This window comes from Pygoscelis adeliae, unplaced genomic scaffold, assembly GCF_000699105.1.
Source record: "Pygoscelis adeliae isolate BGI_AS28 unplaced genomic scaffold, ASM69910v1 Scaffold14, whole genome shotgun sequence".
NCBI lineage: Eukaryota > Metazoa > Chordata > Aves > Sphenisciformes > Spheniscidae > Pygoscelis > Pygoscelis adeliae.
Window position 1 is genome coordinate 2,876,529 of NW_008825109.1, and position 15,136 is coordinate 2,891,664.

The 15,136-nt window shown below is 36.8% G+C and overlaps 1 protein-coding gene across 1 annotated transcript in view; it reads left to right on the forward strand.

Moving 5' to 3' along the window:
* The first annotated feature begins 2,275 nt into the window (after positions 1 to 2,275).
* The window catches only part of N4BP2L2 (NEDD4 binding protein 2-like 2), a 48,073-nt gene continuing 35,212 nt past the window's right edge, over positions 2,276 to 15,136 (forward strand). Inside the window, exons 1-2 of the mRNA XM_009327731.1 lie at positions 2,276 to 3,744; positions 12,880 to 13,004. Coding sequence (XP_009326006.1) covers positions 2,276 to 3,744; positions 12,880 to 13,004 — 1,594 coding nt within the window. The remainder of the gene's footprint in view (positions 3,745 to 12,879; positions 13,005 to 15,136) is intronic.

The following is a 15,136-nucleotide window of genomic DNA, read 5'->3' on the forward strand; positions in this document are numbered from 1 at the left end:
CGCGCCTTGGCCTCAGGCCCCCTGCTCCCAGCGGCGGCCTTGCCGCCGCCATGCCGGTGTGGGAGCAGCGGCTGCTTCCCCCGGCTCTGAGGTGTGTGGCCTGCCTCGGTGTGGAGGACGCTGGCCTACATGCTTTGCCACCTCCGTACCCAGAAAGAGGTGGTCACACAGGCAAAACCAAGCAATTCCCCCCATCTTTAAGTTCTGTTAAATATGCCTTCTTTTTCCATTTGGAAATTTATTGTACAGGTGGAGCTTAAGGCCATGAGTTACTTGGTTGACACTCCTGGATGTTTGGCAGGTTAGTTAAAGTGGTAATTTAGTGTTGCAAGTGCCAGCCAAGTAAATCACATATGCCAGCTCAGGTTCAACGCTTACAACCAGTTCTTTACAGAAATACGACAGGCCTATGCTTATCCCATTCAAGAGACAAGACTGTCACTTCATTTGCGCTTTCTCAGTATGTACTTGCTCTGTCCTTTCCAAGAATGCAGGTGGAGATGCTTTCACATGCAACTTCACTGTCCGAAAGGATAGTTAGAGAAAATCTGTTAAAGATTAGCAAGAAAAGATATTCCTCTGTGGGTCAGTCACAGAGCAGCATCCTCCATCGTTAGAGAATATAGTTGTGCAGCAAGCGTTCACGTGCTCTCTGTTTTCATTCCATATCAGAATATGTGCTTTGCTTAAACACCATCCCAGAAGACAGATGAGGACATAGAAGCTAATATTTTTTATATAGAAGCTGACTTTTTTATTCCAACCCTGGTTTTGAGTGAAGGTAGAGTAACATTTTTGTATAGATGGAGGATAGAGTCCTTGATTCATATGATGTCATTCTCTCTAATTTACACAAAAGAGGAACTCAAAAGCTGGAGGTATGCATAAAACATGTACATCTTGAGAGGAGGAGAGACCATAGTACCCACAACATTGTTCCACCAATTCTAAGGAAGAGGGGTAGTTGCATGTCCATGTTTCTCCCCCTTCTGACATCAGTGCTGTCTTCCAAGTAGTAAAGTCAAATGTAAACAGTAAAATCTTCTTGATTTAGACATTTGGAGACTGAGGATGGCAGAATTCTCTTCCTTTGGATAGTAGATGAGAAAGCACCCAGAGTAACACCTTTTCTTGTCAGTTTTGCAAGTGAACGTGAGATGATAAACGTTACTTACAAATCTTCCCTTAATACTACGTACAGATCCTTTTCAGATAAAGAAAAAAACTTAATTTCTTGTCCAGAATGAAGAGCATATGACATTTTATTAATATTTACTCCTAGAAAGTTGAAATGTTCACAGAAAGGAGTAGAATAAACCCTCTAGTAGGAAAAATTCTTTCTTGTTTGGTACTGCTTTTGTTTGGCGGGAGGGGTTTGCTGAATAAACTGCTTGACATTTGATTTATAATGACTATTTATTTTTATTGCATTCTATCTAGACCTCTATTCTGGAATACGAAGGAAAATCCAAGTAGTTCTAACTAATAGTTAGATGGATAATGGCATGACTGCATGTCATGGTGGTCAGTGCCATCTTGCTTTGTTTTTAATTGCTCTCATCTCTGAATCTTTCTGGAACTTATTGGCTCATTCTTAGATGGCAATCTGTTTGGGGCAGGGATTGCTTTTTTGTGATTATTTTTAGAAAACATGCAACCAAGTGGTCTTGGTCCCTAACAAAGGTCTCTAGTTGTTCCAAAACCAGAAACATAATAACAGATTGCAGATTTAATTTTAAGTCTTATTTGACTAGTACCAAATTATAAATGCCATCCAGCATCTGTTTGATTGGAGTTAAATGAATTAGTTGAGTTCAGTTCATGCCACAGAAAATAATCCTTGTGATTGAAGTATTTGCATTTTTGTTGGTCATATTAGTAGTGGTGCCAGGCATCAGTTTGTGCATTGGAAATTGGCACATGTTTATGCTGTAAAAGATTTGTAACACTTGGCAGATTAACATAGGTCAATAAAGAACAGAGGTTGTTGATATAATTAATTTTTCAAATATTCACATTTAAAAAGCATGATTTGTAAATTATTTAAGATATATCATAAAGTGTGACTGCTAGACTGGTACAGCACTAATGTATTTCTTTGCTAAAGATGTGCAATAATGCAGCAATTTTGTTTAAACAAGACTTCCAGTAGGTGATGTCTGCTTTTCTTCTGGTTGGGTACATTTTAGTTGTGACTGTGGAGGGTCTGAGGATGCATAGCATAGGCCTGAATAACTTCTGCTTTTTTATAATAATGTATTAATTTTTTTCTAAGATGCTTCATGCTGAAAGTAGAGTAAGGCTCTTGGAGTGTCAGGATGAAATCACAATTGAACCATGTTCTAAAAAAATGAAGTCAACAGAAGGGGCTTACGAGAAGCTCTCTGATGATGATAACCAAGGTATTCGAGAGGAAGTGGACACTGAGAGAACATCAAATGATTTGATACCAGCGTTTGCCTCAGATAACCAAGGGCAACATGAAATGCAGAAGCAAGAGAAAATACCTACTGGTATCTTGGGAACACTGAGTGAAGAGCTCCCTGAATATAATCTAGTGCTTAGTCAGCCAATTGATTCAGAAACTGTGCAGAATGTAAATCTTCCATTTGCATCAATAAATGACACTGAAGTTGAAGAAAAGAAAGGCCCTTTTATTACAAACAGTGCTGGTGAAGATAATATTAGAAATAGCAGTACATCATTCTCAGTAAATAGAAATGCATCAGATGAAGAGTTTTTTACAAGCAAAGAATTTATCGGACCGATTTACAAGCCTGCCGAAAGTAACAAACAGGACAAATCTGGCAGTTGCAATGAACGTAAAAGCAGCGAGGGAGATCAGAATGAATTGGATGAAAACGGAGCTAAAAGAAAGGAGGCAAAGAAGATGCAGACTATTTCTTCTGCTGTACCAGAAATAGATGATGAACTAGACCAGTTCTATAAAGAAATTCACCAGCTGGAAAATGAAAATTTAGATACTAATTTTCAGGAAAAAGAAACTGAAACTTCTCAGGAACAATACTCTCCATATAACTGTAGTCAAACGTCACAAGAGGATTATCAACATGTATTGTTGGGCAGCCCACAACCATTTTATGAGAATGGACAGTGTTTCTTTGGGGAACAGAACAGTCAGAAAACAAGCAATGAGCAGCAGTTTGTTGTAGAAACAAGTGGCTGGAAAACTGAAAATACCTTTAATGGACAAGTAGATTCTAAATATTGGAACTACTCAGTGCCTGAATTCAGACCTGCTTGGCAGTTAACAGAGTCTTTCATAGTACCTCAGGGACCTCTTCCTCCTAGATTCAACTATCAATCGCATTTTCAGATACTTAATTCCCCACCACAAAAAACAAATGCTCTCCCTTCTCAGAATGGTGAACTTTCTTACAAAAATTATCATGGTTACCATGGAAATACCGATATCAACAGCCATGGTCCATTGCTTGATCAAAGTACCAACTATGCTGGTCATATTGATATCCATGCTACTCAGGTCTTCAGAAATGGAAATAATGACCAGAACGGACTCCGAAATAATGACCAGAATGGACTCCAAAATAATGGTTTCTGTGAAACCAGAGAAGAGTGTTGGAAGGATCCAAAAGCTGACAATACAGAAGGAATGCACAGCTTTTCTTCCTTGCAGTTACCTGGAGAAAGGTTCGGTTGTTCACAGAAATTGCTCCTAATCTTAAGAGGCCTACCTGGTTCAGGGAAATCAACACTTTCTCGGTAAGTAAAGATTTAAAGCTTGGGAAGCTTATTCAAATAAAAATTTTTAAGAATTAAAAAAAAATAATATCTCTAAGCACTTGGCAAACTTTGGTATTTGTAAATTAAGCTATTAAAATGCAGTAATTTTTACTTAATGAGAACATATGACAGTAAATATAAAAAAAAAGAGGGTTTTTTGTCTCCTTTAGAGTTTTGATGAACAGGAGCTGTTTTATGTTAAATTTAAAATGTACTGTATCTATTAAATTGCATAATCTCTTATTCTGAAACTTTCAGGTGTACTAGTATGGGATGGTCTGCCTCTTTTTTTTTTTTATTCTTAAATTCCTTCATTTAAAAAAAATCTTCTGTCAAATCTAGCAGCATTAATTTGACTGAACCAGAAGTACTTTTTTATGCCTTTGCAAAAATCTTCAAAGACCATTAGAAGAATTTTGCTACTCTGAAAATACTTAATTTGTTTTCAGTGTGTTTATGAAACTGAGCATAATCTCATTCCCTTTTTTTCATACTATGGTCTGTCAACTTCTCTGTTTATTTGTGAACGACACACAAGAAAAGTATTATTTTCCGTTAAAAATATATTTGTTGAAGTCTGAGAGGTTAAAAGCAAGTAGCACCTCCAACTTGGATTTTCACCTTTGTTTTTTTTTTGGCCTAGTTTAAAAAGCACGTAAGTCGACATGGAGCACAGACATTATCTGTGTTAAGTGAAAATAGGTTTCTCTTGCATACAAAAAAAAAAAAGTTGTTACTATATCAGTACTTACTGATTGAGCTTCATCCACAAACTGTACATCACAAATTGGATGTCTTCTGTGGTTATCTTCTGTTGTATGCTAAGAGTCTATTAAATAGGTACGGTGATCATGTTCTTTGTTTTATGTATAAAGGCATGACCTTGCTGCTTGGTTTTTTTTCCCTGATATTTAGGAGACTATGATCTCCATATCATAGGAAAATACCTATTAGAAATCTCTAGCTTACATATTTGTATAATTTTAACTATAACATTGTCTAGTTACTGAGTGCTCTGTTTTGCAAACCTGCATTTCTGAAGCTGCATGAGCCTGTGTGGGTATTATTACAATAATTTCTTTAATATATGAAAGCAACACAGAAGATTAGAAATAAAAAACCCTGTGGAAAAAATGCTGCCTCATTCAGTGCAGGAATTGGATAATACTTAATGTGAAGATACCTAATAGAATAGAATATTTTGTTTTCCATGTTTTGTGTGCTGAATTGTCTTTGAATCTTTCTCCAAATATGTTGTTATTTGAAAGATTCTAAATATCTTCAGGTTTTTGTGAACACATATTCTTGCTTTTTTCATCTCTTGCTAGTGAGATCAATTACTAATTTCATTTAATAGATGGGAAAGTGGGCACTATGAGATCAAGGTCAAGAATAGTCAACCAAATTTGGGTGCAGAATTTGAACTGCTTAGGACTTGTTTTTCAGTGTATTCAATTATATGCAGTTTCATATGTTCAAAGCTTGGTTGCAATTGTTAATTCCCATTAAATCATGTCTGAAGGTCTCAGGTACCTGGTGGCGAGAGGGAACCCAGAATTAATGTCTGCCTATGAGGAAAATATATGTATTATTAATTAAGTCATTATTAATATAAGTTGGCTGTGTTTGTGTGTGTAACATCATAGACTTCTGCAGTGTAGACTAGGACAGCAAATACAGTCTCCTGATGTCATATTAGTACCCACAGGTATCTTTGCAGGCTTGGCATCTTTAGCACCTGCAGACAAACTTCTGCAACTTGTGCTAGCAAAACGACTGTGAAGGAAAAGCAGAAAATTGACATCATCTGTGCGGATCAGCACTAGAAGGGAATGAGGTGCATCTTGCAAGCATGAAATGACAGCAGAGCAGTAGTGAGACCCAGGAGTCTTGAATTCCTATCTGCGTTTTGTGCGAAGTGAGAGTTTGTAAGTACAGGCACTTTTCCTCCTGCTCCCAAACTTGGCCCATGTCTGTCCTGAATCTTCCACTGAAGTCTGTGTCTTGTTTTGACTCTTCCATGTCAACTGCTTGGAATCACAGGCATGTTTTTTGGAAGAGGCTTCTGGAGGTCAACTAGTCTGTCGTTCTGCTTGGAGCAGGTCTGTGACCATTGTTGGATCAGATTAGCTGTGTCTTTGTCTTGAAAAAGCTACAAGTACAGAGATTCCACAGTCTCTCCAAACTATTCTGGTGCAGTACTACCCTTGTAGTAAAGAAGTTCTTCCTAATCTCCAAACTGAGGTTCCCAAGCCATAATTTGTCTGTGTTCTCCTGTGTTATACCATGTGCTGTTACCTGGTAGAATCTGGCTCATCATCTTTGCAGTTTCCCTTCAGGTAAGCGGATAGGCTTAGTCACTGTAATAGGCTGATATCAGATGGCCTTTTACTGTCTTCATTGCCAGGCTAAACAAGCCCAGCTGCTATTAACCTCTCCTCATAGGTCATATGCCCTTAGCCATCTTGGTAGCCATCTGTTCAACCCTTTCATGGTTGTCAGCATGTCCTTTGAACTGGGAAGCCCTAAGCTGGACACAGTATTTCAGAACTGACCGCACAAGAGCCAGGTAGAGTGTGGATGATACCTTCCATTGATCTACTGGCTGCATTTTCTCTAATAAAGCCCAGCATGTGGTTTGCACTTCTTTTCATGAGAGCACACCATTTGCTGATCTCTAGTTTGATGTCCACTGTAATCCTCAGATCCTTTTCAGCAGAGCTGCTCAACCAGTCGCTTTCCATCCTGTACTGATACTTAGGTTTCTTTTTCACCAGTTGCAGAATTTTGCACTTTTCCTTGTTGAGCTTCATGATGTTTTGCTTAGCCCGGTGCTCAAGTTTCTCAGTGTCCTTCTGGATAGAAGCCCTACTGTTCATTATGTCAGGCATCGCTACTAGTTTGGTGTCATCCGCAAGTTCTCTGCCTTATTATCCAGGTTAACGATGAAGATACTGAAAAATTGGTCCTGCTATCATCCCTTGCTGTACTCTGCTTGTTACTGACTGGGACGTGATGTCAGAAGCCTTGATAATTTCAAAGTATGCTACATTCATCACTCTGTCATCATCCACAAAGGCAGTTGTTTCATCAGAGAGTGCATTCTGGTCAGTAAAGAATGATTTGTCTGTTGCAAAATCCACATTGACTCTTCCTGATTACCTTCATTTCCTTCACATGTTCGGAAATAGATTCTGAGAGGAGGTACACCATTGTCTTTCCAGGAACTGAGGTTAGGTGAGGTTGAGCAGCCTTTAGTTCCTTGGGTCCTTGTCTTTGCTTGCCTTAAAGATGAGCATTACATTAGCAGTTTCCTGGTCATTGGGGAGCTCCCCTCATCACCTCAATTTATTTCCTGCATTCACCTAACTGAGACAATCCCAGCCTCCTGATGCTCATTCAAGTTCCTATCTCTCCATCTATTTCCAGTTTTGTTTTCCAATTGCTATCCAACCATGGCTTTTGGTCTGTGCTTACTAGCTTTAAATCTGCTCCTAAATTCCAAGCTGATTTCTCAGTTCCTCCTTCTCCCCCCACTTTCTTCCCAGATTTATCTTGTCCCTGTTTCAGCTGGTGGTATTAACTCATTCCCAGCTTCACTGTACCAATTTCTTCCTTGCGCTTCGCTTTGTCCCCATTTCCTAGCTCTGCTGCCAGTCCCAAGTTGCTTGTTCCAGTGTTTGTACCACTATGCTTCCCATGTCCTTCCTATTTTAGGCCTATTTTGTTCCTTCTCTTGCCATTCTTAAGATTGTGTTGGGAGAAATGCGTTCTTACAATGCAGTATTGCTACTGAATCAGCTTCCTGCCACTACAAGAATGCTCTGTTCAGGAGCGGGCTTACTATCGTGAGAATCTTTGCATTTTCTGCTCTACTTTGTACAAAAATGAGTACTTGTCATTATCATTTTCTGTGCACATGACATTTTAAAGTCCTACAGCTTGGTCAGATTTACAAAAAATTTTTGCAGGAAAACAAATGCATGTACTTTGTCATATTTTACTTCTTCAATCCAAAGCTTCTCAGAGAAAAGCTTGGAATAACGAAACATGGTAAAAATGCTGTACTTCTTCCTTGGTTTTGGAAGTGATTGACCATTTAGTTAGAAATTTTCTAAAACAATTTGGCCAGACAGATACCCAGCAATGATATCTAGTCCAAGTAACAGAAGTCTGCTACAATTAGAAGTAGATGATAATGTGATCTTATAATGCTGGAAAAAGTTACAAGAAAACAGACTTGGATTTTTAGGATATTTTACTACTGAACTTGGCAGCAATTGCAATTTTCCATTCCTCCATAAATATCTGAACGTGAATTTTAATAAAAAGGAGCTTAACAAGGTTGAAAGAACAAATATTGGTGTCATTTAAGAAGTACATTTTGTATTAAATCCATTGTCAGGAGTATATAAAGACAGTCATCTTTATCTGGGGCCATTCTTCCTGAGAGCTCGATCTTCTGAATGGAAGAGTTAGAGTTAGTATTTATAGCTGAATGTAGAAACAGTTGTGTGCTGTTGTTTCTAATTATGTACTTCTTTAAACAGTGTTACAAGCAATGCTTTTAAAGTAGCATTTACATAGCTTAGTAATACTACAGATTTTAAAATTATATTTAGTTATTGTTTGGTTTTTTCCTCATCTGTGGTATGTTAGCTATTTTAAATAGGTGAATTATTAGATTCTAAGATATCTTCTTTATTATAGAATCTTCTATCAAAGTAGGCTAACCAGGATGCAGGTTAGGGGACCATTTTAGTTTTGAAGAAAAATTAAGGCAGGATTTGTGTGTGTGCATGCTTGCACTGGAAAAAAAATGTTTGCTGACTAGTTAAAATGAGCATTTTGGTTTCAAGATGAGTTTTATATGACGAGCTAATATCTTCTATTAGATCAGATAGCATGTCTGGAAAAAGTAGGTGAGCTGCTTTAATTTTTATATCTGCTTTAATTTCACTGTCCTACTGTGTTCAAAGCTGGGTGTTCAATTGCAGGGAAGGTTTAGGGTGAAAAAGCTGGATTACAGCAGTTGGATAGTACCGCTACTCATTTCAGGCATGTGCACATGTTGATGCTGACTGATCTGTAATTTGACTCTCTTACTAGAAATGTATTTATCTTACTTCTTTTCTTTCTCCATCTCTCAAAAGTGGAATATCATCTCGTTGTGGGTTTAGATAGTAATGATGCTTTCTTTGCACAGATGTACTTTTTGTTCTTTCTGTTTCCAAGTTCATGAGCCTGGGATAAATTTTATTTTCAAATACGTGTTAGAAATATGTGAATTATTCCATATGACATCAACAAGTATGTTTGTGTTTTAAATTTTACAAGTTTAAATACTATGAATTCTGAAAGAGGTAATGGTCAGGCTTTTAAAATGTTATGTTTTATGATTTAATTTCACAGTTTAGAAACAGGCTACGATCATTGCTGTAATAATTGAAGTTTCAGTTCATAAACGCATTACTTTGTGATAGCTTGTGTGTTGTGTATAGGGTAAGGGTTCTGTTACTCTGGCCTCTCTGGTAGTCACTTTGCCTTCCCAAATTCTGTAGTTTTAGGAGTATTCTTACAAACATAGTTTACTGTATTAAATCTGTTACATCAGTTATATAGGTTCATAAATAAATTGTTGTGTATTCTGAACTTCAAGGAATAATAACAAAATATTTCAAGAATAAACTTTGTTTATGCGTTTGCAAGGTTCCCGAACCCTTGTCATTGTGTTTCTTTGTTGCTACAACTAATGATGTTTGGAAGATACAACAGAAGAATTTGAGTAACTGAATTATTCTTCAGAACACTGAGCAGAGTCAGTTCCTAGAAATAAAAATAGAAATGAATACCCCATTAGTGCCGTTAGTGTTGATTCATCAGCTCATATATATTCCTACAGAAACCTGATAGTCAGGCTACTAGGAGCTGTAGGGATGTGTCTGTCTACTCAGCTAGCAGAAGAATCCCAGTTATTATTTGCTATCTCTTTTATTAAGGCAGATGGTCCTTATGCTGAGATGTGTGTATATACATTCAGCACACAAAAAGTGAGTGTGGAAGATGGATCCAGTTTTTCTAGCATTATTATTTGGCAAATGTAGCATACTGTAAATAAGAAAATTGGGCCATGTTGAAATCATGGCCAAGTAACTTAATGAATATAAATTCCTGTTAAATATTTTATATAAAAGAGGAATAGATATGAAAAAATGCTATTGTGCGTGGTGTATGATTTAGTGGTGCCATTTTATCTACTTAGAACAAATACAGGCTTTGAATCCTGTGTTCTCCTAAACCAGAGTAATACACATCCTACTAAAAGACATAGGCTCTAACAAAAATAATTATTGAACAATGTCCAAAAAAAGTGGCTGTACTCCTGGTGTCTCATGCTCTGCTTTCGGAAATAGCATTGCTATTTATCCTGAGGTAACCTTAATACTCCGGAAAAGGGAGAAAGCGCAAGAAGGAGAAAACAGCTTGTATGCAGCTTTGATCATGTTACTTGACAGTTGCATCATTGGTAGTTTCTTGTGGTCCTCAGTAATCTGAAATTTGTTGTTACAGATCTCTGTATTTTAAAAGTAAAAATAACCAACAACATAGTTGTGGGACAATAAATGTGTAGGAATGTAAGTTAATACGTAACACAGTGTCCCAGTCTTTAAACTATGATCCATAACAGGTCTGTTGTTGGTGACAGGTGGCAAAACATAGCAAATTCCTTGTGTAGGAATTAAACTTAAGTACCTCTTCCTGCAGATATATATAGGAAAGCTTGGTAACGTAGAACTAACATACATTTGTTCCTCTACATTATTTGGCCAGTTCTTTTCTGTTCCTGCCACCTCAGCAGTGGTGCATCCCACATACTGCTAGTGCAGTTTGGGTTTTGTAGCCTTTGGGTACATTGCCTATTTCTGAGACGGAATAGTTGTCTAAATTTCCATAGGACAGTGATATCTGAGTGTTGCAATGGGCTATAAATGCCCTGTGGCCCTAACTGGCTGTTTTCTATTTTCAAATTTAAATATGCTATAGAAAAAAAAATAGTCAAGGAGGTTTTGTAATCACACTTATTCTGTAGATCAGACTTTAAACAGGATTGTACTATTGTCTCAGTTTTACAAGGTTTTCCTTTAAACCCCAATTTCCAAGGACTTTGTGAAAATAAAGTTTACATTTGGCAGAATGGGGATTGCTCATTAGGATGGATTAATGTGGATTTGATTTGACAGAGATTCTGATGTTATTGATCAACCAGCAGTTAATTATGCCCTGTATGTAACTTTGCTATAATCAGTTTCTCTGACTCACTCTCATTTGTTGGCGTGCCTGGGCAACATATAGGATGAATTTTAGTTAAATCCAAAAGTCAGCTCTGTGATGCTTCTAGAAGGTTTGACTGTGGCATTTCATGACAATGCAATTACAGAATTCTAGAAAAGCTTAATGGATTTTTGTAGCATTCCTACATCACCCATTACAATAACTTCTGTAATTAATAAACATATTATCAGTAATATAAAATATTACAACACAGAGTAAAAATAAACATGTTAACAGTGAACATCGCAACTGTGTCCCTCTGCATTCCCCTTTTTACCCTCATTGGCTTCCCCACAGTCTCTTCTATTGTTTGCTAAAGTATACTTAAATTTCTCCTGTAATCTTTAATGATAGCTGTGCAAGAAGCAGAATGTAATGCAACTTATTCTAACCTACAAATGAAGTAAACTTCTAGCCAGTAAAATATTTACGTTGCTTGGAAATGGCAGGCCTAAAATACTGAGTAAATGTGAAATTTGCATTGTAATCTTTTTCTTTTTTTTTATCTTTATGGATTCTAATTTTAATCTCTGCATTTTATCCATTTGTTTACAAATTTGTTTTGCTTTGGTTTGTTTGTTTCCCCCCAATAAAAAGTCATAGTATTTTTGAGAGAATATTCTGTTAAATTTTGTTGAAATTGGTCTACATGTCCAGAAGTCACCATGGAATGGCATTGCCTTAAGAAACCAAGCTAAAACACTCTAATCAAGTGGTTTAAGTGATTCGAGAAGTGATTGGTTTTCTCCTGATTTGAAGTAATGCATGCAGGGATAGTAAAAGGCATGGTTTTCCTATCACCCTGTTAGCACTGAAGTATGAATGATAGGGAAAAACAACATAATTCCCTGATAGAAGCTGAGATAGGAAAAAATTCTATCTTAAATTTCTTGTCATCTATTAGACTGAAACTGCAGTTCTACAAGATGTGGTAACCCATGTAGCAGGTTACTGCTGCTCAACCAGGGGAGGTCTCCATTGATACTTAGCCACTTTTAATGTATCACCTTTTGGGGCCTTTTCTTAAATAGGCTCAACTGCTAAAGCTTCAGAAAAGTAACCCAGAAAAAAAAAAGAGAGAAAAGGATTGCTTTCTTCTGAGTATGAATTCCAGTGGCTTACAGATCCAGGGAGTGCCAGAGTTGATGAGAAAATAGAGGCAAGTAAGACTGTGTCACAAGGACTGGGGGAGAAGACATAGAACTGGAATAGAAGAGTATAGGATCTTGAAGGAATGTGGACACTCTTCTGTAATCCTGACTTTCATTAGTAGGGCAATCTTGAAAGTTTATTGTGCTCTTTTACTTTTTCCTGAAAATAGGGAAATTGCTGTAAACATTAGTAGTTTTCTTTTGCTGTTCCTGTTTGACCCATGTTACATGTGCAAGCAGCATGGGCAAAGGCCAGAAGAGGGCATGTTGAGAGTTTAAGGTGCTGAAAAAGTATTTTAAAATCCAGTTAATTTCTCAGCTGCATCCAGATTCCTCATGATCAGATTGGTTTCTAGAGATAATTCCAAATGAGAATTGATATGGAAAATGTTAGTAAATACATTAAATTACTACAAGGTACTTAGAATTATACTTAGAAGGCAACTATATTGCTTTAATTTGGATTAGAATTACTGGTAATACATATGAGTGTACCTGTTTGAAGTTTGCAACAAGTTCAGAAATAGGGCACAGTTAAATTTATTTTAGCTATATTTTTTTCCTGTGTCTTTTTTTTTTTAATCTGAAAAATAAAAGTTAAAATATTTTTGCGTTTTCCTCTGTTTAACAGTATTCTGCTTGGTCAAAGTCGTGATGGCATTGTATTCAGCACCGATGATTATTTTCGTCAACAAGATGGATATACATATAATGCTGCTCAGCTTGGTGATGCCCATGACTGGAATCAGAAGAGAGGTTTGAATGCATAAGAGGAATCCTATTAAATTATGCTTATGTTTAGAAAACAGAAGTATAACATAATGTGCATGTGTGTTAACAGTCCATATGAAAAGGAGTATGTATATGTTTTAGTATAGGGTGTATAGAAGTATATCTTTCAAGTATTCTTTATATTTTAATTAATGTATATGTACACACTCAATTTTGAACTTATAGAAGGTTCAGAGTTAAAAATAGAGATTCTCCTCTTTGTGCTATGACCTGCTGATTTGTTACATTTGATACTAGTATCTTGGTGGTGGAATTTAACCTTTTTAATGCTGACAACAGCAGAGTATCCTATTTTTTTCCAATATCTTTCCTGATCTGAGGTTCATCCAAAATTTACGGAAGAGTTTTTCTGAGGAAGATTTTAGTTCACTTGTGTAGATTAACAGCTTTGATAAGTCATCTTTCTTAATACCTAGCAGTGTCCAAAGGTTGGGTATAATTGGTAGATACCTGGGGTAAGAAGGGTAGCAGACAGATTCTTGTTCTTTCTGTAGCAGTTTCCTAAGGATCTCGTTATCTGTTTGGTCTGCTCCAAGGAGTGGACAAACCGAACAACTCCATTGCCTGTGTATGCAGATTACTCTCTGTGCTGCAGTGTCTCAAGCAGAAGCTTCCTTCCCGTCTACTACTACAGGACTACTTCTTTGCATCAAAAGACACAGAGGACCAATGAAAAAAAAATACTCTCCCCTTTCCTCCACTCCTCCCCCTAATCCAGATTTATGATACACTGTATGAACAGTGAAGGAATTTTTTAGAGCAACCGTTAGAATATCAATTATAAAGAGCGCTTTTGAGGTTGGAGTGCAGCAATAAAATACTTTGAATGAACTTCGCAGTAGGAGCCTAAGGAGCAGAAGAGTTGATAAGGTAGTAGTTTATGGATGAGAGGGCTCAGCACTTCACAGTTCTAAGACCACCAAACAATTCTCACTTGATAATGGCTTCTGGCTGTTTCTGACTAGACGTCAAGATCTCTCTAGTTCTGTATCACTTAGTTACACAGTGTTTTTGATAACCAGAACAGTATGTAATTTAGTTATTCAGTGATTTTTGATAGCAAGAACAAGAACAGCTGTGGCGTGTTGTATAAAACACCCCCACTGCGAAACATTTGCCAGAATAGCTTTGGGTTGAAGTTATACTCAATTCTTCCCTCCTGCTTTGACTAGATAGAGCTCTCTGACTTGAAGTATTTCGGAAGCTCTTGGTTTCATTTGTGTGTGTATCCTTGAAATACATGAAATGAGAACTTCAGGGGAATGGTAATCTTGATAGTTGGGATTCTTGTCTGATGAGTAGGTCTAGGTTAAAGTTTCATATAGATTATATCAGCTGCATAAGTTATTTATATATTTGCTAATATTCGTATGGCAACATATTTAGCTAGAGCTTTATAATCCTCATGTGAGAATTATGGAGAAGGCAAAAATTTACATTCTTCACAAAGCAGAAAATTATTCTGTTAAAATTATCCTCCCTCCCCCCATTTTTGGGGAGGGAGTGAATCTATAATATAGAAAGTATGAGAAAAAAATAGTGACAAGTGAGACCCATTAGGGAAAAAAATAAATTTATTTTAGATTAACAGAATTTCAAACTCTCAAATGTTTATAAGACAGTGAATTACATAGCCTTGATACTAAAACACATACACATTTAATGTGAAGGTTGTAAGGTCAGTTGCACAAATATTAGGAAACACTAGAATTAATTTGCCACTGCTACTTTAATTGTGAAATCAGTGTCACTCTTACAGGGTTTTAGGCCCTTTAAGTTCACTTTTGTGGCTTTGCTAAGTGTCTCCGATTTTAGTTCATCCTGCCACTTCTACTGGAACTTTTGGCTGTTTTTAATGTTGTTGATGTGACAGATCGAGTTGGGGTTTATTTGCTTTTTAAACTCTGTTTTGGTTTGGTTTGGTTTGGTTTTGACAGTGACTAATAAAATTAATTAATTAGTAACTTTTTTACTTTTAAGCAAAACTTCATCTAAGGTATTACATCAGCACACTTAAGACTTAGATGCATAGTTAAAACAAAATGGTAGAATACGTAAGTGGGTTGTAGCCGTAATACAATCTTTCTTCACAAGCT